General features: G+C 38.0%; 2 protein-coding genes and 2 long non-coding RNA genes across 9 annotated transcripts in view; 2 read left to right on the top strand and 2 right to left on the bottom strand.

Annotated features, from left to right (window-relative positions):
• Positions 1 to 25: 25 nt before the first annotated feature.
• On the top strand, positions 26 to 3,718 carry LOC136255839 (uncharacterized). The gene is made up of 3 exons (XR_010701130.1): positions 26 to 2,578; positions 3,159 to 3,286; positions 3,340 to 3,718. It is a non-coding gene; the product is annotated as an uncharacterized lncRNA (long non-coding RNA).
• LOC136255840 (uncharacterized) lies at positions 2,925 to 4,000 on the bottom strand. Of its 5 annotated transcripts, XR_010701135.1 has the most exons (5): positions 3,635 to 4,000; positions 3,529 to 3,558; positions 3,352 to 3,487; positions 3,118 to 3,280; positions 2,925 to 3,061 (listed from the first exon to the last, which is right to left on the bottom strand). It is a non-coding gene; the product is annotated as an uncharacterized lncRNA (long non-coding RNA). The 5 variants fall into 5 exon arrangements; XR_010701132.1 differs by having other exon boundaries at positions 3,529 to 4,000; XR_010701133.1 differs by having other exon boundaries at positions 3,352 to 3,484; positions 3,529 to 4,000.
• A 10,326-nt stretch (positions 4,001 to 14,326) lies between these two features.
• LOC136256779 (GPI mannosyltransferase 3-like) lies at positions 14,327 to 16,265 on the top strand. Its single transcript, XM_066049801.1, has 13 exons — positions 14,327 to 14,430; positions 14,498 to 14,647; positions 14,719 to 14,770; positions 14,822 to 14,904; positions 14,995 to 15,120; positions 15,172 to 15,236; positions 15,299 to 15,340; positions 15,388 to 15,497; positions 15,542 to 15,609; positions 15,700 to 15,747; positions 15,797 to 15,914; positions 15,978 to 16,016; positions 16,072 to 16,265. The coding sequence occupies exons 2-13, from the start codon at positions 14,538 to 14,540 to the stop codon at positions 16,165 to 16,167; spliced, it is 957 nt and encodes a 318-aa protein (XP_065905873.1). The 5' UTR covers positions 14,327 to 14,430; positions 14,498 to 14,537; the 3' UTR covers positions 16,168 to 16,265.
• A 4,230-nt stretch (positions 16,266 to 20,495) lies between these two features.
• The window catches only part of LOC136255861 (uncharacterized), a 34,120-nt gene continuing 26,922 nt past the window's right edge, over positions 20,496 to 27,693 (bottom strand). For both annotated transcript variants that reach the window (XM_066048753.1, XM_066048754.1), the window contains one exon: positions 20,496 to 20,870. In XM_066048753.1, coding sequence (XP_065904825.1) covers positions 20,809 to 20,870 — 62 coding nt within the window. In that variant the 3' untranslated portion in view covers positions 20,496 to 20,808. The remainder of the gene's footprint in view (positions 20,871 to 27,693) is intronic.

The raw sequence follows: 27,693 nt of genomic DNA, 5'->3' as shown, positions 1-27,693 counted from the left end.
TGGAAGGTACATATTAACTGGTTTATGCGAGGGTTTATGTCACTGGCACCATAGATATTGTATGCGTTCCTAATGGATTGGAAACGCCCGTTAAATTATTTTCCTATCCTAGTTACGGTGCGCCAATACATTGGGAAATTTGTTGAGTGGATGTTTGGCTTTCTCTTGCTTGTTTGAAGGCTGGTTCGAAGGCGTGGACATTCCTTTTACATTGTTTATTGTGTTGCGTTGTGTACTGAACAAGAACACAGCGTGTCTGTGGGTACTGGGAGAAATATTGTTTGCGACAGGTGACAATGGCAGGTACGCACCAGCTAATAATTCAACAGCAGTACTGTTAGCCAACTTCTCGTCACCGCATTTACACAACCAAAGAAATGTGTGATACATTGAAATAAATTTTAGGCTACAGTACTGCTCAGCTTGAGCTAAACAATAGCACAAAGTAGTGCCTGTTTTCTGAAGTTTTATCGAAGCAGTGGAAATATACAGCGAAGCAGTGAATATCTAGCTAGCCTATTACACTCTACCTGCTACAAGTAGTGTAAACAGCAGCAAAGAAACAATGCTACACTTTCTGTTTCTTCAGGAAATTTGCACAACCGTTTTGAAACACCATATTTCACCTTTGAACCTGAATTTTCTTACGCTATTGTTTACTGCTCTCCAGAGTCCCTACCCAGTCCAGCCTCCAATTAGTGTAGGTGGCAACTAACCCAGCTGTAAACAACAAACACTAATTTGCTGGTTACAAGTACAGCGAAATCTTCCACCTGTCGAGGCCATAAAGTTTACGCGCAGCGAAACGAGGATAGCCGATGACGTCACTATGTAAATAATACGGGCGTTTCCAATCCATGTGACATACATTATCTATGCTGGCACAGCATATGTGTGCACCAAGCATAGCCTCATGTATGTCAGTGTAGGGCTGAGGCAATCACATTCTGAGTTGTTAACTCCAGTGTAGTTTTAGCAGCAATTCTGTACCCTAAGCAAGAGCAGAATAATGTCCTAAAGCAATACACCTATTCAGTGCTACACTCAACCTACAGGCTAGTCTCGCTTTGCCAGACCAATACACCAGGCGCTTATCGATATCCTGATTATATGCGCCAGCTGTAATTGGTGTGGTGACATTACGACTCATTACCATTTCTACTGGAATGTAGCGGCATGTGCAGTATAGCCGTGGCGGCAGCTGTTTCCGTAGATACCTAATATTTTATTTCAGCAGAGTTGGGACTATTCTATATAACATAGCTAACACAAGTGACAGGTTATTACATTCACTACTCACCACTACAATTCCTTAGCAACAGTGGCCCTTCGTCGTAAAACAGAGTTAAACCCCGCGAATACGTGTGCCATTTATACTAATTACTTGCACACCATTTGCTGCACTACTGTACTGGTAATGGGTCGTAATGTCACCAGACCAATTACAGCCGGCACTTATAACCAGGATATTGATAAGCGGCTGGTGCGTATTGGTTTGGCAACACGAGACTACCTACAGACCTACCCGGGTCAGGCAGTGGTGGGGAATTGCAATAGTTATTAGACAATTCTTCACAAGTTCACTCTACAAATCCTCTACCTAGAAATCTGCTTACATGCATGTGCCTCTACCTTGAGGACAACTTAGGTAGAAATATCCACAGCCCAACCAGAAGTATGTGGGGTGTGACAATGCATGTCCACTCTTTACACATGTACAATTATTAAGCATACTCCTTACACTGTTATAGGCTAAATTAGTATACTTGATCGTTTCTTTGTATTGTACTATACACACTACACATATTCAACTAATGTGGCGATCAAATAACTGTACATATCCTGGTATCACCTTTTAAAATTTCCTTGATTCACATGATCATATGTATGTACAGGCTTCCTCCCTTCAACTGTCAGTATGACCGTCTGACTGTTCCACAAAGTTTACATATCCAACATGGAAAGCCTCACATCTCCATGACACTGTTTAGCATCTGTTTAGTTAATAGTGTTTGTGTATTAAAGTACGGGGTGACTGCTATGTATATGTGTGTCCATGCCAGGGTTGAAACCAGGTTGGGTCATCTGGACTTATAGAATAATTATTAATTGTGGGTTTAACTTGGACCAGATTACATGTAAAATGAATTATTTAGTTTGATGATGTAGAAGTGTATTAACACACACCATGGCCTCGTCCCACTGATCTGTGTGTCTGTTTGATATTATAGCTGGTTTACTTGTTTAGTATTGTGTCAATGTGCAAGGCTGTGGAGATATTGCTATCTACTCACTAGGTCATAAATACCTTTAGTCCCTCCAAAGTGAATTAGCTATAAGTTTGTATACAACACTACATATACACTACTCATACCATGATGCACAACTCACACACTTCTAAGTTACAAGTTTTAATCCAACAGGTTTCACCATGCAGCAAAGAGGCCTGACGATGGAGTCATTCTTAACAATAACTACCACCTACCGACATTAGTTCACCACCGTACAATCCACACCGGACGCCTTCTTGCAGAGAGAAAGAAGAGCAGACAAGGTTTTCATTCACCTGGTATGGTTGGTGAGTGTGATTAAGAACCTTTGCTAGTATGCAGTGTAACATAGACACTTTAGGATCAACCACCAATAGTATCTTTTGGGCCACTTTATGAACTAGGATACCTCAACATTATGAAGGTGTCCTATTTACAGATAGCACTGTACGCTAGCAAACATATACTATGTAGGCATACACATATACACTGTTAAAACTGAAGTGTTGAAATAACACCAAAACCACATGTAATTTGTGGGTACCAAATATAACACCATCTTCAAGTGTAATACTAACTAACACAAGAGATGTGTTAAAATAGCACTAATATTAAACGTTAAATTTGCACTACTCTTGTTATATTGTCATTACTAGTAATGTCATTTCAACAATAGTACATGATGTTACAACAATCAAAATTAAATTCCACTGTTGTTAGGTTCAGTTATATTGTTTATCTTTCTGTTGCTTTTATGTTCTTTGCGGCTATATTCATCAGAATGTTAGATTCTGTATAGGAATTACAACAGATAACATTGTCCTGTACATTGAAGTTTTATACATACCAAATTCTGTATGTAGACTGATTCATTTCTCTCACAAACAGGCTTAATTCACAGTCCCCCATTGGATGATAAAGAATTCATTCGTTTTGCATCTTGTACAGTGTATCTAGTTCATGATGCTTGTTGATGAAACCCTGCCAGTTCCGTGTACAGCTGTGGAATGCTATATGTAAGTATATAACCAGTACACCGGCATATTATTTTCATTCTTGTTTATTCAAGTTCTAGATCTACCTTTGGTTAGCTGTGGATGCAATGTCTCCAAGGCAATATAGCAGTATCCTCTTCAAGTTCTGGTGCAGCCTTTCCATTGTTGTAAGAATTGACAATAGTATTAATGTACTACTTCCTTCATGCTTGGAATGATCTACTGTAACCAAAGATATGTCATGAAAATTTAGATTTAATTACCTTGAAACATGTATGATGGATTTTCAGCAGCTACATGAAATAAAGAAAATTGCCATATAAAGTACATCATGCAAGCATTCACTGTATATGATTATATGTTACTTACGCTTAAGTGATATGTTGATCTGAAATCAAAATTGAAACTTTACATTTCTATTATTGATACATAATTTTATCTCTTGACCTAACTTTACTTACCTGCTCATAATTCAGTGATGAATGGTGACGGCTACATGTACGACATACATACCCAACTACACTTGTAGAATCGTCTTCATGCATGCATGAATGTTCATCAGCATGAAAGTTCTACTGTTACATGATTATTAACAGACACTAGCCACATATATATCTGTTATTAAATGTGTAAACTGCATATACAGTATGAAGTCACTATTCCTATTACAAAACTATGTTCTCAATGTCTGATACAAAACCTAACTGGGTTTTACTAAAGTTTGGCCCACTTTTAATTCCTAATAATTTTTTTTTCTAAAAAGAGAAGACTTGTCTTCCAAGCTGATGGATATGCAATATTGAACGCATAGTAGCAAGCTATCAGTGCAGCTATTCCTTTCATTATAGAATCAACTCTTGTAATTTCTTCCTTTTCGACAATAAGTAACCACTCCCGGGTTCTTGGAGAACCTGCCTGCAAAATGTATGGCTCTGAAGTATCAACTCTCTCTATTTTGTCATCTGGATCATCACCATCCTATAATGAGAACAACCACAATGCTAAACAATAGTTACAATGCACAAAGAAACCTCTAATTATGTTTGGTTACTTTGCATGTTAACCACTACTTTACTTGCACCAATTTAAAAATCCACACCTTATTTAACACTTGCAAGCTTGTAAACTGCACTCACACACTCATTAAAAGTTTATATTTTACATACCTCTAGCACAACTAAAATTTCTTCTGACTGTTTTGACATCTTGCTGTTAACTAATCTCCTTAAAAGTAGCAAAATGATGGATGCATTTGGATCTGTAAAAAAAAACAAATAGAAAAGGTTGTCGTTACTATGCACATTACCTCACCATTGCAAGGGTCTGCGGTAGACTTGCTACCCAACTCTGACATCACTGATATAAGCTCTTTGTAGTTTTCTTATTAGCTTGGGCTTCCAATTTTGCTTTGTAAAAAATTTTCGTTGCCCAAATCTGCCACTTCTCTTCAACCACTTTTTTAGGATCTTCGATCCCTGTGATCACTGAAAACGCAACCATCAGCTATAGTATAATTGGATGTATTGAGTAAGAATAATAGTTACATGACATGCAACTTACTATTTCAAACTCTTTGAGGGGTGGAAACTTTGACAAAATTTCTTTGATTGAAGGTTTGTCATCAAGAATCTATGCATGTCAATTTGCTGAGGTTAGCTGCATCAAGGAAATGATTCCATCTTTGCATTTAGATTTCTTTTCGAGTTGTTTATGCAGTTGTTCTAAATGCCCAGTATAGTTGTCCAATGAATACTTTTGTGCTGCTAAAGATGGGGTAGCTGCATGATTGGCTAAGGACTTTTCTTTCTTCAGCTTTTTTGGCGGGGTAGTAAAAGTCAAGCCAGAATTGTAACACCTGGGCTTGCATCTAATATTTTTAAAGCGATTTTGTAATCCTTCAGTCCAAGATTCCTAATGTAACAATAAAGTATGATAGAATTGAAAGAAATAGCTACCATGCAGTAACTCACATATCCACACCCAAGTGTGTCTCCCTTTCCTTTCAAAACATGCTTAAAAATTTTTCTTGCAACTTCTTCGTATTGTTCTAGAGTAGGGTATTTGCAATGTCCCAACATTTTTGCTACTGTCCTGGCAGATTTAGTCGTGTTTCCAGAATGCAGTGTGGCCATTGTTCGCTCGGAAAATTGTGTTGGAACAACAAAATCTTCTTCCCAACCCAACATAATGTCAGGCACAGTAGATTTGATGTTGCTGTCTTCACAATTAGCAGCTGAAGCAGTATTCCCCTGTATACCATAAACATATATTAGTGGTATTTATTATTATTATTATAGAGAACATATAAGTACTATTTAGCTATATAAACTAGCTGAAACATTTTATCAATGCACTTTACAGCATACTGTAGTTGACCTACTCTATAACTGTATACAGTATTATATAGCTACCTTGAAATGGTCAGCATTGTTGTAGGTGCAGGCCCGTAACCAGGGTTTTTGGTTGGGGGGTTCTTTTCAGGGAAATGTGGACCCTTTTAATATATACATTAGCTAACTTGTTAGGTTAGCTGCTTTGGCATGCGAAGCATGCCATTTCTAGGGGGGTCTGGGGGCATGCCCCCCCCCCCCCAGAAAATTTTTGAAAATTAGGTGTCAAAAGATTGAATCTGGTGACAATTTTATGCATAAAAAACTAAATGCAACAAACTATCATTTAATTGTCTTCATTCACATTATGTACACACAATGAGTTGTATAATGTGCAGTAGGTTAGTTTACATGTAGTGTATATATCTACCAAATTGATTGTACAAAAATCATACGAGTCCTTATTTATGATAACATTTCTGTCCATTTAGCTATTATAGAATACACTCAAATTCAAGTCTGCGTGGGTGAAGTTTGGCAAAGCTATCGCTGACTGGTCACTATTGCTCCCTAGCTACACCTTGCACGTTGACTGATCACTATTGCTCCCTAGCTACACCTTGCATGTTGACTGATCACTATTGCTCCCTAGCTACACCTTGCATGTTGATTGGACACTATTGCTCCCTAGCTACACCTTGACTGATCACTCTTGCTCTCTAGTTACACCTTGCATGTTGCAATTGGCTGAGCAATAGTGATCAGTCAACATGCAAGCTGCAGCTAGGGAGCAATAATGATCAGTCAACATGCAAGGTGTAGCTAGAGAGCAATAGTGATCAGTAAACATACAAGGTGTAGCTAGGGAGCAATAGTGATCAGTCAACATGCAAGGTGTAGCTAGGGAGCAATAGTGATCAGTCAACATGCAAGCTGCAGCTAGAGAGCAATAGTGATCAGTCAACATGCAAGCTGCAGCTAGAGAGCAATAGTGATCAGTCAACATGCAAGCTGCAGCTAGGGAGCAATAGTGATCAGCCAACATGCAAGCTGCAGCTAGGGAGCAATAGTGATCAGTCAACATGCAAGCTGCAGCTAGGGAGCAATAGTGATCAGTCAACATGCAAGCTGTAGCTAGGGAGCAATAGTGTCTAGTCAGCATGCAAGGTGTAGCTAGGGAGAAATAGTGTCCAGTCAGCATGCAAGGTGTAGCTAGGGAGCAATAGTGTCCAGGGAGAAATAGTGTCCAGTCAACATACAAGCTGTAGCTAGGGAGAAATAGTGTCCAGTCAACATACAAGCTGTAGCTAGGGAGCAATAGTGTCCAGTCAGCATGCAAGGTGTAGCTAGGGAGAAATAGTGTCCAGTCAGCATGCAAGGTGTAGCTATGGAGAAATAGTGTCCAGTCAACATGCAAGGTGTAATTAGGGAGCAATAGTGATCAGCCAACATACAAGCTGTAGCTAGGGAGAAATAGTGGCCAGTGAACATGCAAGGCGTAACTAGGGAGCAATAGTGTCCAGTCAACATGCAAGGTGTAGCTAGGGAGAAATAGTGGCCAGTGAACATGCAAGGTGTAGCTAGGGAGCAATAGTGACCAGTCAACATGCAAGGTGTAGCTAGGGAGAAATAGTGGCCAGTGAACATGCAAGGTGTAGCTAGGGAGCAATAGTGATCAGTCAGCATGCAAGGTGTGGCTAGGGAGAAATAGTGGCCAGTGAACATGCAAGGTGTAGCTAGGGAGCAATAGTGATCAGTCAGCATGCAAGGTGTGGCTAGGGAGCAAACGTGATTAGCCAATTGCAACATGCAAGGTGTAACTAGAGAGCAATAGTGATCAGTCAAAGTGTAGCTAGGGAGCAATAGTGATCAGTCAACATGCAAGGTGTAGCTAGGGAGAAATAGTGTCCAGTGAACATGCAAGGTGTAGCTAGGGAGCAATAGTGATCAGTCAACATGCAAGGTGTAGCTAGGGAGAAATAGTGGCCAGTGAACATGCAAGCTGTAGCTAGGGAGCAATAGTGATCAGTCAACATGCAAGGTGTAGCTAGGGAGAAATAGTGGCCAGTGAACATGCAAGGTGTAGCTAGGGAGCAATAGTGATCAGTCAGCATGCAAGGTGTGGCTAGGGAGCAAACGTGATTAGCCAATTGCAACATGCAAGGTGTAACTAGAGAGCAATAGTGATCAGTCAAAGTGTAGCTAGGGAGCAATAGTGATCAGTCAACATGCAAGGTGTAGCTAGGGAGAAATAGTGTCCAGTCAACATGCAAGGTGTAGCTAGGGAACAATAGTGATCAGTCAACATGCAAGGTGTAGCTAGGGAGCAATAGTGATCAGTCAGTATGCAAGGTGTAGCTAGGGAGCAATAGTGATCACTCAACATACAAGGTGTAACTGGAGAGCATGCATTCAGAGCAATAGTGATCAGTTGACATGCAAGGTGTAGTTAGGGAGCAAGTATCCAGTCAACATACAAGGTGTTGCTAGGGAGCAACAGTGGTCAGTTGACATGCAAGGTGTAGCTAGTGACCAATCAACAATAGTGATCAGTCAACATGCAAGGTGTAGCTGGGGAGAAATATAGTATCTATTCAACCTGCAAGTTATAGCTAGGGAGCAATACAGTGCCAGTCAACATGCAAGGTGTAGCTCAGCAGTAGGGAGCAATGAGTTGAGAGACTTCACAGTTGCTGTCAAACCTCCATTGCAGGTGAGACCCTTTGATTTGTAACAGCTTATAATGAGGATGGACTCATGTAGATGTTTCTGCTTTAGGATTCTGGGGAGGTAAACATCAGAAGGCATTTTTTGATGTCAAAGTGTTTGATGCTAATGCACCTTTATATCATGGTACCCAAGTATCCTCACTTTATTGACATTTTGAATGTGAGAAACAACAGAAGTATGAACAACGTATTAGGGAAATTGAGATGGGTCCACTTGTATTTTCAAGATTTGGTGGTATGGGTCATGCTGCTGTTGTATTTTACAGAAGACTGGTTTTCCTTGTCTTTCTTCAGGAGAAGTTGTCATATAGTTCTGTAATGTACAGTAATGGCTGTACTGCCAGATTTTTTATGCTCTGCTATGTGTTTGAGAGGAGCTAGATCACATCAGTCTGTCCACTTCCACTAGGAATACTTGACCTTGCACTAGCTGTGGGTCATGTGGCTCCAGCTCAATGATTGCAATTTGATCTTAGTACTTGTCTTCTGACTAGCACTGTTAACGTCTTTAGTGCCGGGGTGGTGACAAGGGGTGCTGGTAACCCCGGGAATAAAAAACAATAATAAAGCTATAGAGAGCAATAGTGGTCAGTCAACATTCAAAGTATATGTAGCTGTAGGGAGCAATGATGACCATTCAACATGTAAGCTATAACTATGGAGTAATATAGCAACCACTCAACATGCAAAGTGTATGTAGCTATAGGAGCACCAGTCAACATGCAAGGTGTAGCTAAACATTATATAGGAGAAAGCCATATACTCGATGTACAGCTGTACAAACCCGTTATAGCAAACTACTGCCGGTATAGCTATAAAACTTGATAAGCTTCTTGTCTGCAGCTAGATTCCCCTTCAGCGTGACAACAAAACCTACACCTGCAATGTTCTATCAGTGCAGTTGTGACTTTATACTAACACACCAGTGTAAAGCTAGTAAAATGTTAGTTTTTAAAAATACCACACTGCATTAGTACACAAATATTATGATTTTAGAATGAATAATACATCTCACCAAAACAAATTATTACTCCACCCGTCACACACTTGTTCAAATCTATCAGTTAAGTTATGAAATTATCAAACTCAGTGGCATAACTAGATGGGTTTCCGGGGTTTCAACAGAAACCCCTTTTTAAATTTAGCTCAGTGGCTGTCTAAATACATAAACATTGTTGTACTGAATATTTGTAATAGCAAACAACTATATACCACTGTATTTCAGTAGCGTGCATGCAGTTGCACTTCACTAACACCATTTATAGCTATTACGTACACCCTCAACAACACTTTACCTTTCATTTCCCACTGCATTAAAAACAATCGAGATACTCTAATAGAGCAGTCATGTAACTACTCTAATAGAGCAATCAAAGCTATAGCCTGTAGTCACCATATTTGCCCTATATATATATATATATATAGTATTTACGGTTTAAAGCAATGGTAATTGGTAACTAAAAATAGCCTAAAATCTGATCTCAGAGCTTCTAAAATCTCAAAATTTCCAGAGAAATGTCATCACATGCCTTATTCAGCTATACTAGCTTCAGAAACCCTCTTTTAAAAATCCTAGATCCACCACTTAAACTTGTAGTTTTTTGGACTAAAACCATCACATAAATTATGAAGGATTTTATTATTATTATTATTAGCACTTTACAGTGACCAGCACTGAAGGTCTGACAACAACATGTGCTGCAGCCTTAGGATTGCCTAACCTACAAGGACTTAGGATGATCACTGACATAAAAGTTACACAGTAGAGGTTTAACTTTATGGAATCTCAGGAAGCCCAGGGTCATTTTAACAATATTATACACACAGCCATAGTTCTGCCAGTTAAACATGATTCCATACAGATTTCCTTATATACTGGGTGCATACTTGCAGTTTGACCTAAAAACGCACTGAAGGTCTGACAACAACATGTGCTGCAGCCTTAGGATTGCCTAACCTACAAGGACTTAGGATGATCACTGACATAAAAGTTACGTATACACAGTAGAGGTTTAACTTTATGGAATCTCAGGAAGCCCAGGGTCATTTTAACAATATTATACACACAGCCATAGTTCTGCCAGTTAAACATGATTCCATACAGATTTCCTTATATACTGGGTGCATACTTGCAGTTTGACCTAAAAACAGTCACACCTAGTGAATGACATCAACTGATTAATACAGTAGTTGTTCTTAAGTCTGAAGAGATAACAATCATTCGTTACCGAAAAGTGTGCTACTGTAACATTAATCACTTTGGCATAAATCCACGTTGGTGTTCTGAATTAAATTTGCTACTTAGTAAGTGATCAAGTGCATCTCGTACAATAAATGCAATAACTTTTATCATAACAGATTTCAAGCTTACTGGTTCGTGGTTTAGATTTTTTTCAATTACATTGGCTTTCTTCCAGTCATCTGGTAGGAAACCACTGTCAAAGGATTACTGAAAGTCAAGTGGAATACTCATGCATGCAGAAGGATGCCAAATTCCAAGTCTAACCCTACGGTGTAACATTCAAACCCAAGTTTCTTCACATCATTTTCACTGATTGAGGCCAGGTCTTCAGTCTGGGGGTAGTAGGCAAGGGCAGTCCATCAAGCCCGAGTTAATAAAGGCCTTCAGTCTAATCACCTTCGAAATTCACTGACGGAAATTAATTGGTATAAGTCTCATCTTAGCCTAAACCCACACTTGCATGGCTAGCAGCTTGCAGACCACCTTATGTCTAACTAAACCAACAACAATATTGAGACCCTCTTCCTTGGTTGAAGAGTGAGAGACTTAGAACCATCATAGATCCTTGCACACCACATGATCATGGCCAGCCAACCGGCTGAATTGACCTGCCGGCTCACGCCTGAGAACAATTGCAAGCTACAATCTCAAAACTAAATATCGAGTAGGTAGCGAGGAACAAGGCATCAGTAAAGTACATTGGTTCCTTCTCACTGAATTAGTAAACGAAGTGCTTCCAGAGGAATAGATCACAGCCACCTTCGTATCTCACGTGATTAATCTCTGTATTAGTAGAATTCGCCCCCCGAAGATTTAAAGTTGACTTAAATATTTTGAAATATATAGAAATATTTGCTAAATCACATGTGTCTATAAACCTGCCATTGGGCGATTAGAAAATTGGAGTTATATTTTTATAATTCCAATATCGCATGAGAACAAAACAGGAAACAAGCGCTCGACGCGCTTCGCGCTTGTTTCCTGTTTGTGTTATTAATTATAGGTTAGGGATAGCGGTAATATACACGTATCCATTTCCTATGGGGAAACCATAAAAGTGTAGTGTCCATTACAACCATTTCCTGAACTTGCAGTGGAGCCAAACCATACATGTCTGTTGTTGACAATTTTATTGTTACCACTAATCATCTGGTTGGCTGAAATGTCAATTCTCTTGAGAAAAAATCCACATTTCATTTTTAGCTGTTTTTCAGAATCCAGCTCAACTTGTACATGCTATAAGGGATCAAAGTAACAGGAGAGGTCACCTACACCCAGGGGCGTAGCTAGCCAGAAGGTGATGGAGGGGCAGGCTGCCCCCACGAAACACTCAGAATCATTCATGATTGCAAAAAAGGCTAATGACCCAATGGTGGGCTAGCCAACATACGGTAGGGTTTCCAACTCAAAATATGAAAGTGTCTCTTTTTGTTGTTTTTGGCGGTTTTCACACAGGCTGACCTTTAAGATATAACAAACAACCATTTTTTGTTGTTAAAATGCTTTAGCACTTGGTATTAGTTTAGCTTTTAGCATGCGTAAATACTCAAAAAGTGGTCACGTGACCAGCAATTCAATAGGCGATATTCAAACAATAATTATGGCTAAAGCCAGTTCATAGGGTGAACTAGGACACAATTGTCATGTTTCTTACCTCAGTGACATTTTCTACATCTTGTAGTTCCGTAGCATGCACAAAGTGTGCAACTCGAACTATTGAGATCTTTGGTCACGTGACCACTTTTTGAGCATTTACGCATTCTAAAACTACGCTGTTACCAAGCGCTAAAGATATTTTAACAACAAATTAACACTTGTTTGTTATATCTTAAAGGTTGGCCTATGTGAAAATCGCTACAAATAATATAAATGAGCACTTTTGTATTTTGAGTGGAAACCCTACATACGGTGTTGTATTATTACAGCTGAAATAACTAGCTACGTAACTATTTCAGTACTGACTGTTTCCAATCGAGGTAGCTATATTCGTCGAGCATCATCGCATGTGCCACAACTGTACTCCAACAAATTCATCCACAGTCCCGTAGAGCTAATACTTTAGTGCAAATACAGGTTACTTTACGTTAGCCACAGCCTGTGCTGCAGTCCTAGCACACTGCTGACAGAATGACGTATTCACTCACTTCACTCGGCAAAATTCAAATGCCATGTATTGCACCAAATCCCACCTGTCTTGCTAGCAGAACTTGTAAGCTTGACTGATCCACCTGACGGCTGACTGACTGACTGACAAAGTAAAAACAGACTGCACTGCCGTACGTACAAAGGTCCAGTGTGATCGACTCGATAAAATAAACTTGGTACATTTATTTAGCTAACACTTTATCATCTCGTAGGCAGTAGGTTCGTAGCGTCATTTGGTCTCCTTTGTCACTTGTGAGTTGTGACTCCTGCCGCGGAGAAGCGGGTCACTCTTTATAGATTCAAAAATGTTCTATCACGCGAGTAATCTAGGCTAAATATAGAAGTATGTCTCTAATATTTTCGTTCGGTGGATTCACGAGCGAGTTGAATGTTGTATGTGCGCATTCACTAGCAACCCCTGGTGATACCGCGTAGTAGTGTACATAATTTCCAGTCATTTGCGTGTCAGTTTAATACTGGTAAACTTGTGACGAAGGTTTAAAAAAAAAAATCATTTAGTGATGGGGGGGCAAATGCCCCCCCTTGCCCCCCCCTTGTCCCCCCTTAGCTACGCCTCTGCCTACACCCAAAGATATACTTGTGCCTTATTCCCTACTTCAGTTATGGGTATAGACTGAATTAGGGATTAAATGTCCACTAGTATATCTTTAGGTCCCTTTTTATTACCTCATTAGCAGAAATGCGGTGACTACTCTATTAGGGAGTTTTGTCGTAATTCAACTTGCATCTCCAGTATAGTTGTAGATCTAACTTCAGTATACAGTGGATCCTTGAGTGGTGGTTCATTATGGTATGTCTGCTTAATTAAATCCTTAGAAATGCTAAGCGTGTTCATATGGCTTTCGGCGACATTCGTGGTCATGTGTGGTAAATACCTATCGCCGAAGATTTTCTTAACGTGATTCATACCACCAATGAATTTATTACCACTTATGGTGCATTTTGTAGTCTTCTAATGGATCCTGGTATAGTAAGCTACTGTAGCATGATCGTTTACCTTCAATTAACTGAAATCCACAAAATTACTATAATAAAACTCTCTAATAGAGCGTTCAAGTTTGACCGAATTTCTGCTAATGTATTTCTTTGATTCCTGTTGTACTTGTATGGTATAACTACACAAGGGTGGATCCAGGAGCTGTCAAAGGGAGGGGCACAATGCTGCACAAACAGGCTAAGTTGTAGGTGGTTCTGTGGGAAGAGCCAGATTCTCTCAAGTTGCTGTATTTTTGAAGCAGCAAAATTTATACACCTCTTAGTAGTGTTTCACTGTTGATTTTTGTTCATTTGGCCTTTGAAGATGGTTGTGAAGTCTTAAAAGCTGTTTAAAATGCTATGAAGGTCTTAAACATCAGCAACATATGCACGATAATTTGGTTTCAGGTGAAATTGTAATAAATGGTGCATACTTTCATGAGTTATAAATTGGTCTTTAGCTTTAGTATTTTAATTAAAATAAGTATGGCTCCTCCACAACATTGGGGGGGGGGGGGGGGGCATTTGCCCCAAATGCTCCATCCTGGATCCGCCATTGCTACATTTAAGGAGGTGCTTGAAAAAACTAGTGTAACACCCTTAACTTGTGTAGCTCTTGTGTAACATTTCTAACTGGTTCACTTTCTATTGTGTTGTCCGAACACTTACTAATTCACTGGAGACTACATTAGGGGTGATCAGTATATATTTACTATACCACAGGTAATGAAGCTATAATTCATACCTTCTTCAATAGTATATTGAAATAACAATTATTTTACATGTATAGATCTTTTACAAGTGGAGTTGTTATTGCAGCACTTTCCTGTATGATACGCCCAACAGCCACTGTGTTCTGGCTCCCAGTTATTGTACTTCATCTACACTGGTTGAGACCTAATGAAAAACTAAAATGTCTCCTGAAGCTTGCTGTAGTGGGGTGTGTATTAATGTCATTTGCTAGGCTGTATTATGACATGCTTTATTTTGTCTTTTATGCAAGTCTGTCAGTTGCTGTACAATGTTTTGGTCAGCCGCAGTTGACAGATATTTCTATGCAAAGGTAATGCAGCAGTAAAATTATTCACCATATAATATTATTATGTTATTGTAGTGGATCTTTGTTCAATACCGGTTTTTACTGTTCAATGTCTTGGAGGGAAAGTCAGCCATCTTTGGGACACAACCATGGCATTGGTAATTCACTATAGTAGTAGGTTAACTATCTTTATAAGTGCATGCTGTATGATCATCTGACACATGTATTTTGTTTTATTCAACCTCCAGGTATTTAAGTGAAGGTGTTCCAGTTATATTGTTTAGTTTGCTGCCATCTTTTCTGATTGGTGGATTGAAGGTCACCAACCACAAAGCGCTCTATTTTGTGAGTCTCTGGTACATCATGATCCACAGGTTGGCGTGACTAGCTCTGTTCTGTCTTTACATGTGATTGTGTTACTTTAGTATGTTACGACATAAGGAACTAAGATACATTTTCCCTGTAGTACCATTTGCCTGCATTTATGCTGGTAGGTCTATAGCAACTATGTAATTATCATCACTAGCTATAGTGACTTGTTTGTTGTAACAGGATACCACTTGAACTCCTTATGGAATAGACACAAACATACTGGTAATTCTAATTATTTAATGAATTGCTTGTGTGATATGATGTCACAGTCTACAGGTGTTTGGTAGTGTTAGTTCTAGCTAGCAATATTCCTATGGCTCTGTATTTCTCATTGGTACATCACAGAGGATCGTTGACTGTGATGGATGAACTTAGACTAGTAAACCAATTGTAGTAATGTCACTATCGAATTTGTGTTTATAGGCTATCGACAACCACCCTAGTCCGTCCATCTTGTTTCTAACTCCATGTTATTCAACACCTTACTACAGGTACTTTCCATCATTTTGGTGATGGTATATATGACAGGTGGTTATACAAAACCATAATGTTTCTATATGCACATTGTTTCACTATTTCAGTCACATCCACAGAAATGTTTCAATGAGAATGCTCACCTGCTGGCCATTGTAAGTATACCCTCAATATAGTCATGTATAGTATGGACAGTCTGCTTAGTGAAAAGAATAATGAACTAGAACAGTTTCACAATAATCCTCATCAGTGGTTGAACAGCCAGTACCCCAGTCCTGAAGACTTGCCTACTCATTTGGTGTTGTACAACTCTCTCAAACCAGTAAGAAGACCATGATACAAGATTGTAATTGGTAGATTATGTTGTACTATGACTACTACATAGATGCTGGAGCAATTTCTAACAGACAATCATTACAACAAGGTCCATTAACTATAGCTATATGTAATGTATACTGTTCACGGTATCTCTTGTGTAGATCAGTGAAGTGTTTTATACACAGTTTGTGGATGAGGATGGCACTGGACAATACCTACAAGTTTATGTCAAGGAAAAAACTAATTATCACCAGTAGCTTAACATGAACAGATGAACAGTGTTAGCACAGTACACTATTGTAGACATTAAAAATATTATAACAACACAAATGCATTGACAAGTGTAGAAAAAATCTTATCAGCTTTGGGAAAATAGGAGCGAGCCTAGACTTCCAGTTGGCTTAAAAGAGAACTTATAGGTACTTCTTACACAGTCATACTGACTCATGGCCTTTAAAGTTCCACTTTAGGAGCACTTTGCATCTCTGCATTGTAAAAAGCTGATTACAAACATGGTAGAAACATATGTGTAGCAGGCCAGAAGGAGGATAAAAACTTTAAGTAACAATTTAAGTTCAATATGATTGTTTACATTCTAGTCTACAATAAATCATCCTTTCTTTATTACAAAAAGATTACAAGTGCAATACCTTCCTGTAAAAATGACATATTGTAGGGTCATGAATAGAAGAGTTATTCTGTTAAGGAATGAATTCATGCTGTTGTAAATACTGGTTGAGTTACTCAAAGTATCATAAAAACACTGGCATATACATAACAGAGAACCAACAGAAAATATGTACCCATGAACTACACACACACACACACACACACACACACACACACACACACACACACACACACACACACACACACACACACACACACACACACACACACACACACACACACACACACACACACACACACACACACACACACACACACACACACACACACACACACACACACACACACACACAAACGCACACACACACACACACAAACGCACAACACACACACACACACACACACACACACACAAACGCACAACACACACACACTCTGGATACCAAGCAGCACATGGGATACCTGTGCACTACTAATGCGCATGTGCTATAAGTCAGTGCAGGGTAGGATTACACACATGTGCACACTCACACAAACTCCAATAATGATTTTCATTGATTCTAATCGTTTACATTGTCTGAATTGCTCAGTTTGAATGAATTCAAATGAAGTAAGTATATCACTAGCACAGGGTTTTGTATGTTGGTTGTCAATCATACTACAAATTCCGAATGGAAAGCACATGAAAAGCAACCAATGGATGGTGGTGAGCAGACAGGTATGTAAGATTGATATACTCTCATAACACCCTAATAGAGCAGTCAGATACCTTAAAGTCCTTAATAACACACAACTGTTTTGTTAGAGTGCTAATGAGATCCATTACAAACTCTCAGGTTTACGTACACTTTGTAGTTGTTCATAATTATAAACTTAATAAAGTTATTATTCCAGAAAGTAGCAAAATACGGGAACTGAGGAATAATGAGATAGGCTAGAATTGTGAACATTGAGCATGGCATAAGTTATAACATAATAGGTTAGGATTCATACCCATTACCTAACTATAACACTCGCATGCAATTCAGGCCTTGCTACACCTGAACATTTTGACTTATGGTTTGCAAATTCAGCTCAAACTTCTCTCACGAAGGACAAAAGTATTTGTAATTACATTTACAATTAAAAACCCCTACATTCTAAAGTATAAAGTTGTAAACAGTGTGTACAAAAAGGTACATCGCTACCAGAGCTGGATTCAAACATACAATTGTAAATCAAACACTCGACTAATTGAACAGTTTGTCTGCATTTTTCAATGGAACGTACAGTAGCTCAAATTTTCTCTACACCATGGTCTTCAGCACACTGTGAAAGCACATGATATACAAATGCTAAAGTAATCAGATGAGCACTTTATTTGAACACGAAACATACTCAAGGACTGGTGAGTATGTAGTATGATGGAGAAATGGTCAGAAGTTTTCAGTTTTTTGTGTATGTACATATTATAGATTGAACAAAACTTGTATATAATTATGCCACTGCACTATACCATTGCTATGTTGAAATACTATACATTAGAACTATAATAATGATTCAAGGTAATACACTATTATTCACAATCAATGTGTACTTAAAGGAAGTGGGGTAAGTCATTAGGTTTATAATAAACCATGAACAAGTAAGTAATGTTCACAACTAAAGTAATCAGAGGATTAGTGGGCTGTAACAGTTCAAAAAAGAAAAAAAAGAAAAGATAACTCTTGACTCTAGCTGTCTGCTACCTGGTCCATGGTAGTGAATTTAGAAGGAAACACACATATTGACAGTGAAGTTCCTCTCCAGCATGACACAAAACTGCACAAGTGATGTTGAGAAGACAGAACAGCACACGCTTACTGCTTCCTAATGGTCTAGCCCAATGCTTTGTTGTTCCATAGAAACATATCATCTTCTGGTCCACTTAATGGTGAAGGAGACATCACAGAGTATACGTATGAGTAATGATGGTAGAGCTATCATGATTACTAAAAGTGGATAAGAGATACAGACCATTTTCACACCAATTTGTGACTTATGTAAACAATAGCATGCACATTACTTTATTTAGTGGCTATTGCCTTGTTGCAAACTCACTTTGATATCATTCAATTGCTAGTGAACAAATTTCACTCAAATATCAATGTAAATTCTATGTTTGGTTCAGTAATCACTCATGCCAGTACCTCGCAATACATTATAGGGTTATAATGTATGACCCATCTGCACTACAAATAAAGCTGGATGCAGGAAATGTATAAAATATATTAGTGTAGACTTTACTAGATGACTGCATCTGGTTTACCTATATTTTTTTATATGTATATAATATTATATTGTAATGTTCTATAAGATACATGTGTGTAATTCCACAAGCATAAAAAATCTTGTGAACAATTTTACCCATTGAAATAGCTTTTCTCAACATGAATTAGTAGTTAGAGTGTATAACTCCCACCATTTTCAAATACAGAGAAGTTATGAATTTCTAATCAGTAAGGGAGGTCACCTAGACCTGCAGCTATACTATATAGTACATGTATTATGTAGCTATACAGTATAACCAAATTAAAGTGATGATCAAATGGTCACTAGTGTACCTGCAGGTCCAAGTGACCTCACTTGTTTCATAACTTTTTATATCCCAACTCCAATTAATTCTTCCTTGTATATTATGTTTACCTTCTTATAACGTAATTGAACATGAGCACACTGCATCAAAAGATAGAATGGCACCAGACATCATAAAACAAATTTCTTGTCTGAATGCATCAATACCCAAAGAAAAGTATGGTACACCCATTACAAAATGAAAGAACAATACAAGAAAAACGTACCCTTGCAATCAATCCAGTCATTATGGATGACAGAGGGTTTCTGTGCTCTAATGCTCTCTTTTGCAGATGACACAAAATGCTTTAAACAAATTCTTGAACATCTAGACTCCATACAACTTCAACAAGACCTTGATTCAATGGCTAACTGGTCTAGAGATTGGAACCAATTTTTTATCACCAGTAAGTTTATACATCTATCATTTAATACAAAATTCCCCACATCACATTTCATAGACGACACTATAATCAAAACTAGTAGTACCCACCGTGACCTCGGTGTCATTTCATCAACTGATTTATCTTGGAAAATCATTATAACCACATATCATTATAAAAATACAAATTTTCCACCAACCTTTCAACTTCGGTTGTTAATGTGGACAGCATTTACAAAATATGAGGAATGTTAGTACAAGTGGTCAGTGTGGAGAAATCCAGTTTAAGGGTGATTTTATTATGTGCATAGTAGGAATACCTTCATTGTTAGGATTTTTTGGGAAAGTGGTTGATTAACTTGATTCTTATATGGGGGAAGTAGTGGAACGTTGTTTATTTTGTAGTATAACGTTCTGGATCACCAGGCCTAGAGATTGATACAAATAATTTTCGCATAATGTCATATGCAATAGTCGGCAGAGTTAACAAAACATAATATACAGGAGAAGTGTAAATATTATACAATAATATTCTGTTAAGAGAGATGTAGCAGTTTTAATGAATTTGGGCTGAGAATGACACATAAACCTCCTGGTTTTGCATCCTGTTGTGTTGTTAACACAACATATAAAAAAAATTCATGTACATCTGTTAGTGTGATGTTGACAGTATTTCCACATTTAAATAGCTACACATGCATCATCAAGTGTGTATGCAGTTGATTGCCCCAATGATTGGCAATATTGAAAAATAGCAGCAAACAGTGTACCCTTTGTAAAAATTATGACATTATTACTAAATATCGCAGTATCAAAGCAATAGTCATTTAAATCAATAAAAGCACCAAATACCCAATACGATAAACATGCCCTAGGGAAACCATAATACCTACATGGTGTGGTAGTATTTAAAAAAAAGGCAGTATCAAAAACTAACAATACAACAGTACTGTTATATTGCCCAGCCCTAATATATTGTATTATTATAGTAACAAACATAATAATTGTAACATACACACACACGACACTGTATATAATTATGGTTTTCAAATAATATATTAAGCATGAACATAATACAGCTGGGGCCTATTGCAAATGATAAAAAAAACAAAATTTAGTAGATGAATGCCCATTCATCTTCAGGGGAAAAACCTTTGTTGACAAAATTTAGGTGTTTCAGAGGAAAAACCCATCACTAACAAACAGCTGTATAATAGCTACAGTACAAAAACAACAAACAGCTAAGTTAAACTAAAGAATATACTGTGTTGTGCATTGTTTAAAACAGTTCAAATCAGGTGTTAGCTCCACCCATATCTGGTGGATTGTCCATCACTGTAGTTGTGTGATCCAAACCTGTAATTTAAATACGTTTTATTTTTCTGCAATATTAAACACATCTGTATCTTACTTGGCTATATCCATGCCAAAATTATCATAGAAAAGCTTGTATATAAGTCACCAATATGGACTTCTATATAACTAGTACATTAAAAATTCTAAATTTAAAAATAAAGACCCAAGCGATAAAAAGTAGTGAAACAAGTAGGCCTGAGCCTATTATGCTCAAAATTTCACCTATTATTCTTTCCAGAATTTCCCAAAAAATTCTCTTATTATTCTTTTTGTTATTCTTGTATTTACCCTATTATTCCATAATTATTCTCAGTCTGTGGCTAGCTAGTCGCTTCAAGATGCTGCTATAAGTAGTTTTGTCCAAATTATTAATAGCCATATCTGAAGCATTCCATCTTACACATCATTTTTCTATCCATAATAGTTACAGCAGACTTAGAATAGTTATCTACAGTATAATAATTCAAGTGTATTTTGTAATAATATGCTGCAACTACCGTATAGCTACTAAGTTAGGTAGATAATAATGCTCAAAGACTTGAAGGAGATACACTGTTATAAGATGTACAAGTTTCAGAATTTCAGATAATCATACAGTTAAATCCCTGCAGATTGTTAACATGAAGTGATCTGACTGCTCTACTACAATATCTGAGCGTTCTATTAGAGTATATCGATCTTTTAGAGGCTTTTTAGCTCCTTTCAGCCAGCACTCTTGTCAGCTTTATATCATTTGTAGAAGCTTAACTCTTTCTTCTAGGTAATCAAGAAGAGACACGCCCCCTAATTCCACCGATTATTCCCATGGTCGTCCGATTATTCTAAAATTATGCCTGTAACCGTCCTATTATTCCGGAATTATTCTCACGAAATTGGTGACCTATTATTCTCAAGATTATGTCGACATAATAGGCGCAGGCCTAGAAACAAGAGATGAACGATGGTAGCTATTACAGCATAGCTTGGTGGGAAATCCCTACTTTGGCATGATATAGCCATTATTTTGTGTTCAATGCCAAAGTAGCAATTTCCCACCGAGCTATGCTGTAATAGCTACCATCGTTCATCTCTTGTTTCACTACTTTTTATCGCTTGGATTCCTACTTTATTTTAAAATTTTTTAATATAATAGTTTGTTTAGTTTTTTTGTTAAGGCATACAGTTAGCTATAAACATGTGCATGACTGTTCTATTAGGGTGACTGCTGTGTTAGAGTATCTCAAGTCAGCCTGCAAAAATGTGCGCTTGCCCCAAAAGGGGCGTGGTTTCGATCGATTATAGAGTATCCCAGCCTTCCAAATTGAAGGTGTGTGGTCACTGAAATACAGTTAGTGTAAAAGGGGTGTGTCATCGTAGCTTCAATTGATAGATCGATAATGCATAGAATGAAGAATGGGTATGATCTTGTGTCAATGTTCGTACCATGAAGCAACAAGCAGCATTTCATTAATATGCTTGGCAATCACTTAGAAAAAAGGAATTGCAAAGTGTATTATTCTCCAGGAGATGCTGATGTGATGATTGTACAGAAAGTTGCAGAACCAGCCACAGTAACAGACACTGCACTAGTAGGTGATGACACTGACCTTTTAGTATTGTTATGCTATCATGCCTGCTTAAATTCTGATGCCATATTTTTTTAGCCTAAGCAAAAATAAACCACTAAGAAACCTAGAGTGTGGAACATTGCACTGTTAAGCAGAAACTTGGTCCTGAGATATGCAAAAACCTTCTGTTCCGTCATGCTATACTTGGATGTGATACTACTTCGCAACTGGAAAAGGAGCTTCACTTAAGAAATTCAGGTCTAGTGAACACTTTTGAGAGCAAGCAGAAGTCTTTTATGCATCATCAGCTATGCCAAAAGACATGATTACTACAGGTGAGCAAGCTTTGGTGACATTATACAATAGAAAACCAGGAGAAACATTGGACTATTTACATTATAATTGCTTCTGTGAGAAAGTAGCTACAAATACTAGGTTTCTTCATCACCTACTTTGGCAGCTGCCAAATCCCACAGCTTCTGTGTATACTTACAAGTACAGGAGTGGAAGCCACTTGAATGGGGGTGGAAAGAGTCTGATGGGACTTTAATGCCATTAGCATCAGCTCCAGATGATCTACTCAAGGTGTAATTGCGTAGCACTACGAGGTGTACATGCAAGAAGTATAATGCAAAATGTTCTCCTGCATGTGGCAATTGTAAGGGAACAGCTTGTACCAATGTTGATACTTTTATTCTCGAGGATGACGATAATTGAAGTACACTTTCTGTATTTCCTTACAAATTATTTACCATGTTTATAATTATATTATATTATTGCAAATTCCAACAGTGATTTGGTTTCCACCAACACTAGAGGATTCATAGTTACCCCTTGCCATCAACCATGTTTCTTACTATGGCTAAATCATTTATTTTCAATGCTATAACATAAAAAATAACAGCAGAGCAAAAATTATTAAGTATTTGCATGGGCGGTGAAATTTTGACCAGAAAATGGCTATAACTTCTGAACGAAATGAGCTATTAAATTCAATCAAATTTCACATTGCTCCTTTCAGTGAGACCATTCACTTGATACCAAGTTTGACTAATTTGGTTGATATATGAATGAAATATAGACAGAAATCTCAATTTTTACCAAAAAATGGCTTTAAAAGGTCACTTTCCCCTAATGGGATTCCTTAAGACTTTTGATATGTTATAGAGCACATTTTTCTGTGTCAGAAACTGTTAAGAAAGCTTGTGTTGCAATTAGTTAAAGGTTAAACCATAAAATGACTGGGCTAGTCAGTGGCCATTATAATTGTGCTTTGTTTTCAGCTATGTTCAGCCTGTTAAAACACACCACTACAAACAAAGAGCAGTATGAGAAGCACCTAATCTAGTCATTATGGAAATACAATCGATTTCTGTTACAAATGTGGGGAAGCCATCATATACTACTGTGAAGTAGTCAGCAAAGGTAAACGGGATGAATTTGTAACTTCAGGTCTCTAGGCTCTGAAACATGCAAAACACTATAGTTAATAGTTTCTCACACAAAAGCAACACTTATTGCAGTTCTGAATAATAATTTTGGTGAAAAGTCACTATCTTCTTTCCCAAGTCCATGATCTATGCTTTGGCTCACTTTACAAAATTAAAACCCACTATTGATCCAGTGAAGTGTCACTATATTAAAGCAGAGGAGATCACACAGTTTCATCAAAGAAATCAGATGATTTCTGAGAATGCTTGGAATGCATTAATGAGAATAGGAGGTAGTATATACAAGTTATATCTCTCCTAGGAGGTATATAACTTGTATATACCACACCTGTGGTTGAGATCAAAAGCACCACGCTGTGGTATATACTGATATACCACAGCAAACTGTGGTATATAACTGATATACCACGTACGCTATGTGGCTACGCTTACCATATATGGTGTAACTTCACACATTCCACGAAATCCTTATCTAAATGGTAAACAAGTCTCTAACAACAAGTGCCTAAATCAACCAACAATTATTCACCTGAGCAATTTTCAATGAACTCTTGTCTCCTTCACTAACTCTTGTCTCCTTCACTAACTTCAATAATCGCGAGTAGGTGGGCGTGGCACTGCTATAGAGTCTAAAACACCTGATCCATCAAGGATTTCAAGTCTCTAATACTGACAAGAGCCTAGAATCATTCATCTGAGCAAGGAGGATTTTCGATGAACGCTTGTCTCCTTCACTAACTCTTGTCTCCTTCACTAATCGCGAGTAGATGGACGTGACACCGATAAGAATCTAAAACGTCTGATCCATCAAGGATGTCTACTCAACAGATGCTGTTTCATTATACCTTGCTATCTATAATCGTTTCATCTACTGGGGTGTAGAATATAACAGTTATAACACGATTACTCAGGATATGACAAAAATATATGCACTTGCGCCTGTGGCACTCGTGTGTATATTTTTGTCATATCCCTTGTAAGAGTGTTATAACTATAAAATATACTACCTCCATTTCTCGTTAATAAATTCCTGAGCACTGATAGCAGTGCTATTATACCACTTATACACCTTCTTTTCCCTTTAAAGTGAGGTGTGAAAGTGGTATAATATGGCCATGTTGCAACCTAAAGCATGTGGCTTTGTTATAAGAAGATGTATGTTATTGTTTAGTGTGTAACAGTAAAGAAGACATTCACAAAAATAAGTAGAGTAGAATCTTAAGGGGATTCATCTCTTTTGCACAAAATTTGACAGCAAGGGTAATTTGTGGTTTTGGTATGGTATCCTTAATGGTGACGACAACTTTTCTGTGTCAGTTTTCTCTAGTATACTAGTGTGTAAGACCTCTGCATTTGTGCCAGGTTGTACAATATATACGTAGACATAGCAACCAGTGGTGTAAAATAGGCTTCTATTACTGTAGCGAATAATACTCATGATATGTATTTTCACAACTTTGTGATGCACAAAATTATAATGGTTAAAGGGGCAATACGTCATGAATGAAGCCATTCAAATTTATGATGTAATCATAAACAATTCACATCATTATTAAGGAGCACGTGTGCCATTAAAGTGGCAGTTTTTGTATATCTGTCCTTGTATCATGATCTTAAGCCAGCTGCAGGCTGGGTTGTCTAACATTGTAAGTTTGTAACAAAGGCAATGATACATTATAGTAGAAGGTGTGATTATCTTGTTCGAGGCAAAGTGCTTCATTTATACAAAACATTGCTGCTACAACCCGCCTGGTTGTGATATGTGACACAAGTTGTTGTGTACTTCTCTGAACTTGTAGTCATGAGTTGAGGATTACTTTTTCAATTGCAATTTGACTTTCCTGTGTATCTTGTAGGGTCTTGTGTGCTAGAACTGTATTCTGAAGGGTATATGTATTTTCAGAATATCAATGGCTTCCAGTACACTGCCACCTTAAGTACACATGTCTAAGGAAAAATTAGGAATATTAAGTTCGATTAGGGATCATAGAAAAAAAAAGTAGGGAAACAAGGGAGTGAACATTTAATCCATAATTCAGTCTTGGTCTTGGGTATAAACTGGATTAAATGTTCACTAGTATATCTGCAGGTGCAGGCAACCTCTCTTGTTTCCCTACTTTTTTTCTATGATCCCTAATCGAACTTAAAATTGTAATTTTTCCTTACACTTGTTTGTCTTTTTTACATTATTATGACTGGTGAACCCATGCATACCGCATCAAAAGAAAGGATGGCACCACAATTAATGCTTTCATCTGAATGTATGCCCCAGCTATCAAATACTTCTTCGATAGTGCAGTGGCCATTACTCTTTGCTTTCAGCTATTTTCAGCCTGTTATACAGCACTACAAATGAAAAACAGTATAAGAGGTGCCTCTGCAATCAATCTAGTCACCACAAAAATACAACGATTCACGCCCTAACTATCAATTACTGCCTCGAAAGTGTAGCAGCTATTACGTTTCACTTTCAGCTATGTTCAGCCCATTACACAGTGTTACAAATGAAGAACAGTGTTAGAATTGCCTCTGCAATCAATCCATCACCATAGAAAAATGTACGATTCCAGTTTACAAACATACTGTAGGGAAGCCATGCATTGTGCTACCGCGAATCGACACTATGAGCTATCAGCAAAAAGAAATGGGACACAAAGGAGGACAAAGGTAAGTCCATGATGTGTGCATTGTATGCACTGTCGTATGTCAAAAGGCACGTCTCGAGACGAAGTAACATCGAACAGTGAAAAAATCAAGCCCATAGCCTTAGTTTTTATCGAGTTACGCTTGTCTGAAGGCATCAGGCAGGTAGGCAGGCAGTTAGTCAGGTAGGCAGGCAGTTAGTCAGGTAGGCAGGCAGTTAGTCAGGTAGGCAGTTAGTCAGTAGAAAATTCCTGTAGTGTCGGGATTATTAGATCATTAGAATCAATAATAATAGCACTACAACACACAACTACAATCTAGCAACTACAATAACAACTAAAGCACACAGAGGCTCTACAACTACATATGTACATGCACGCATACATTACAGCATAATGTATTACATCATAGTGCGTGCACGTGTCCAGATACTACAATTCCATTGAATAATTTTTTTTTTAATTTTGTAACAATATACTGGAAGCCTTTAGGATCATACTGAAGGCACTTTTGGACTTGGCTATACCTAACCAATACTGCCAAGGTGCCAGGATGGAATTGTGAAGCTGGTTTTTGGGTAATTTATTTATTTTTGCAGAAAAACCCAAATCAGCGTTGTAAGAGGGTCAGTACTGTTGACCCACTTGACCCGAATAGTAATCCAGATGGAACCCGGATCTGATCAGCATGTGACCCAGTTTAATTAAAATAGAGGCGTGCCTCAAGAGCTAGATTAAAAGTCCACAAGTTCCAAGTTCCAATAGTTAGCCCTGTATTTTTTACAATATAGAAAGGATTGTCTGCAAGAAGTGAGTAGCTATGTATTATCAAGTGGGTGTGGCTCCACATACGGATTATCAAGTGGGTGTGGCTCCACGCAAGTCCACATGCAGCTACAGCAATTAAGAATTTCCAGAAGTTAGTTACCTACATTTCTAGTAGCAACACGGATCCGGTGATGCCATGCATGCCCACAGAGAACACCCGATACAATTCCGATAAGTGGGTGTGGCTCTACATATCCCACACAGACAGCAAAGCATATTCCTGGAAGGAGGGTGTGGCTCCGTGTAAGTTTCTTGAGTGTTTACAACTGCATTTCCACCAATACAATCGAACTTATAGTCTCACGTGATCTCATCCAGATATTCAGTGAAGTGCATGGATAAGACCCACTTGACC

The sequence above is a fragment of the Dysidea avara genome, chromosome 5, assembly GCF_963678975.1.
Source record: "Dysidea avara chromosome 5, odDysAvar1.4, whole genome shotgun sequence".
In the NCBI taxonomy this organism is placed as follows: Eukaryota; Metazoa; Porifera; class Demospongiae; order Dictyoceratida; family Dysideidae; genus Dysidea; species Dysidea avara.
The sequence above is the reverse complement of the archived record's forward strand: the minus strand, read 5'-3'. Positions and strand labels throughout refer to the sequence as shown.

What these genes read in the sequence shown, in the direction of transcription:
- LOC136256779 (XM_066049801.1), top strand. Translation starts at nt 14,538, where the DNA reads ATGATACGCCCAACAGCCACTGTGTTCTGGCTCCCAGTTATTGTACTT. An exon ending in CTGAAGCTTGCTGTAGTGGG is followed by an intron (nt 14,648 to 14,718) that starts GTGTGTATTAAT and finishes CAAGTCTGTCAG; the next exon opens with TTGCTGTACAATGTTTTGGT. An exon ending in TGGTACATCATGATCCACAG is followed by an intron (nt 15,121 to 15,171) that starts GTTGGCGTGACT and finishes GTGTTACTTTAG; the next exon opens with TATGTTACGACATAAGGAAC.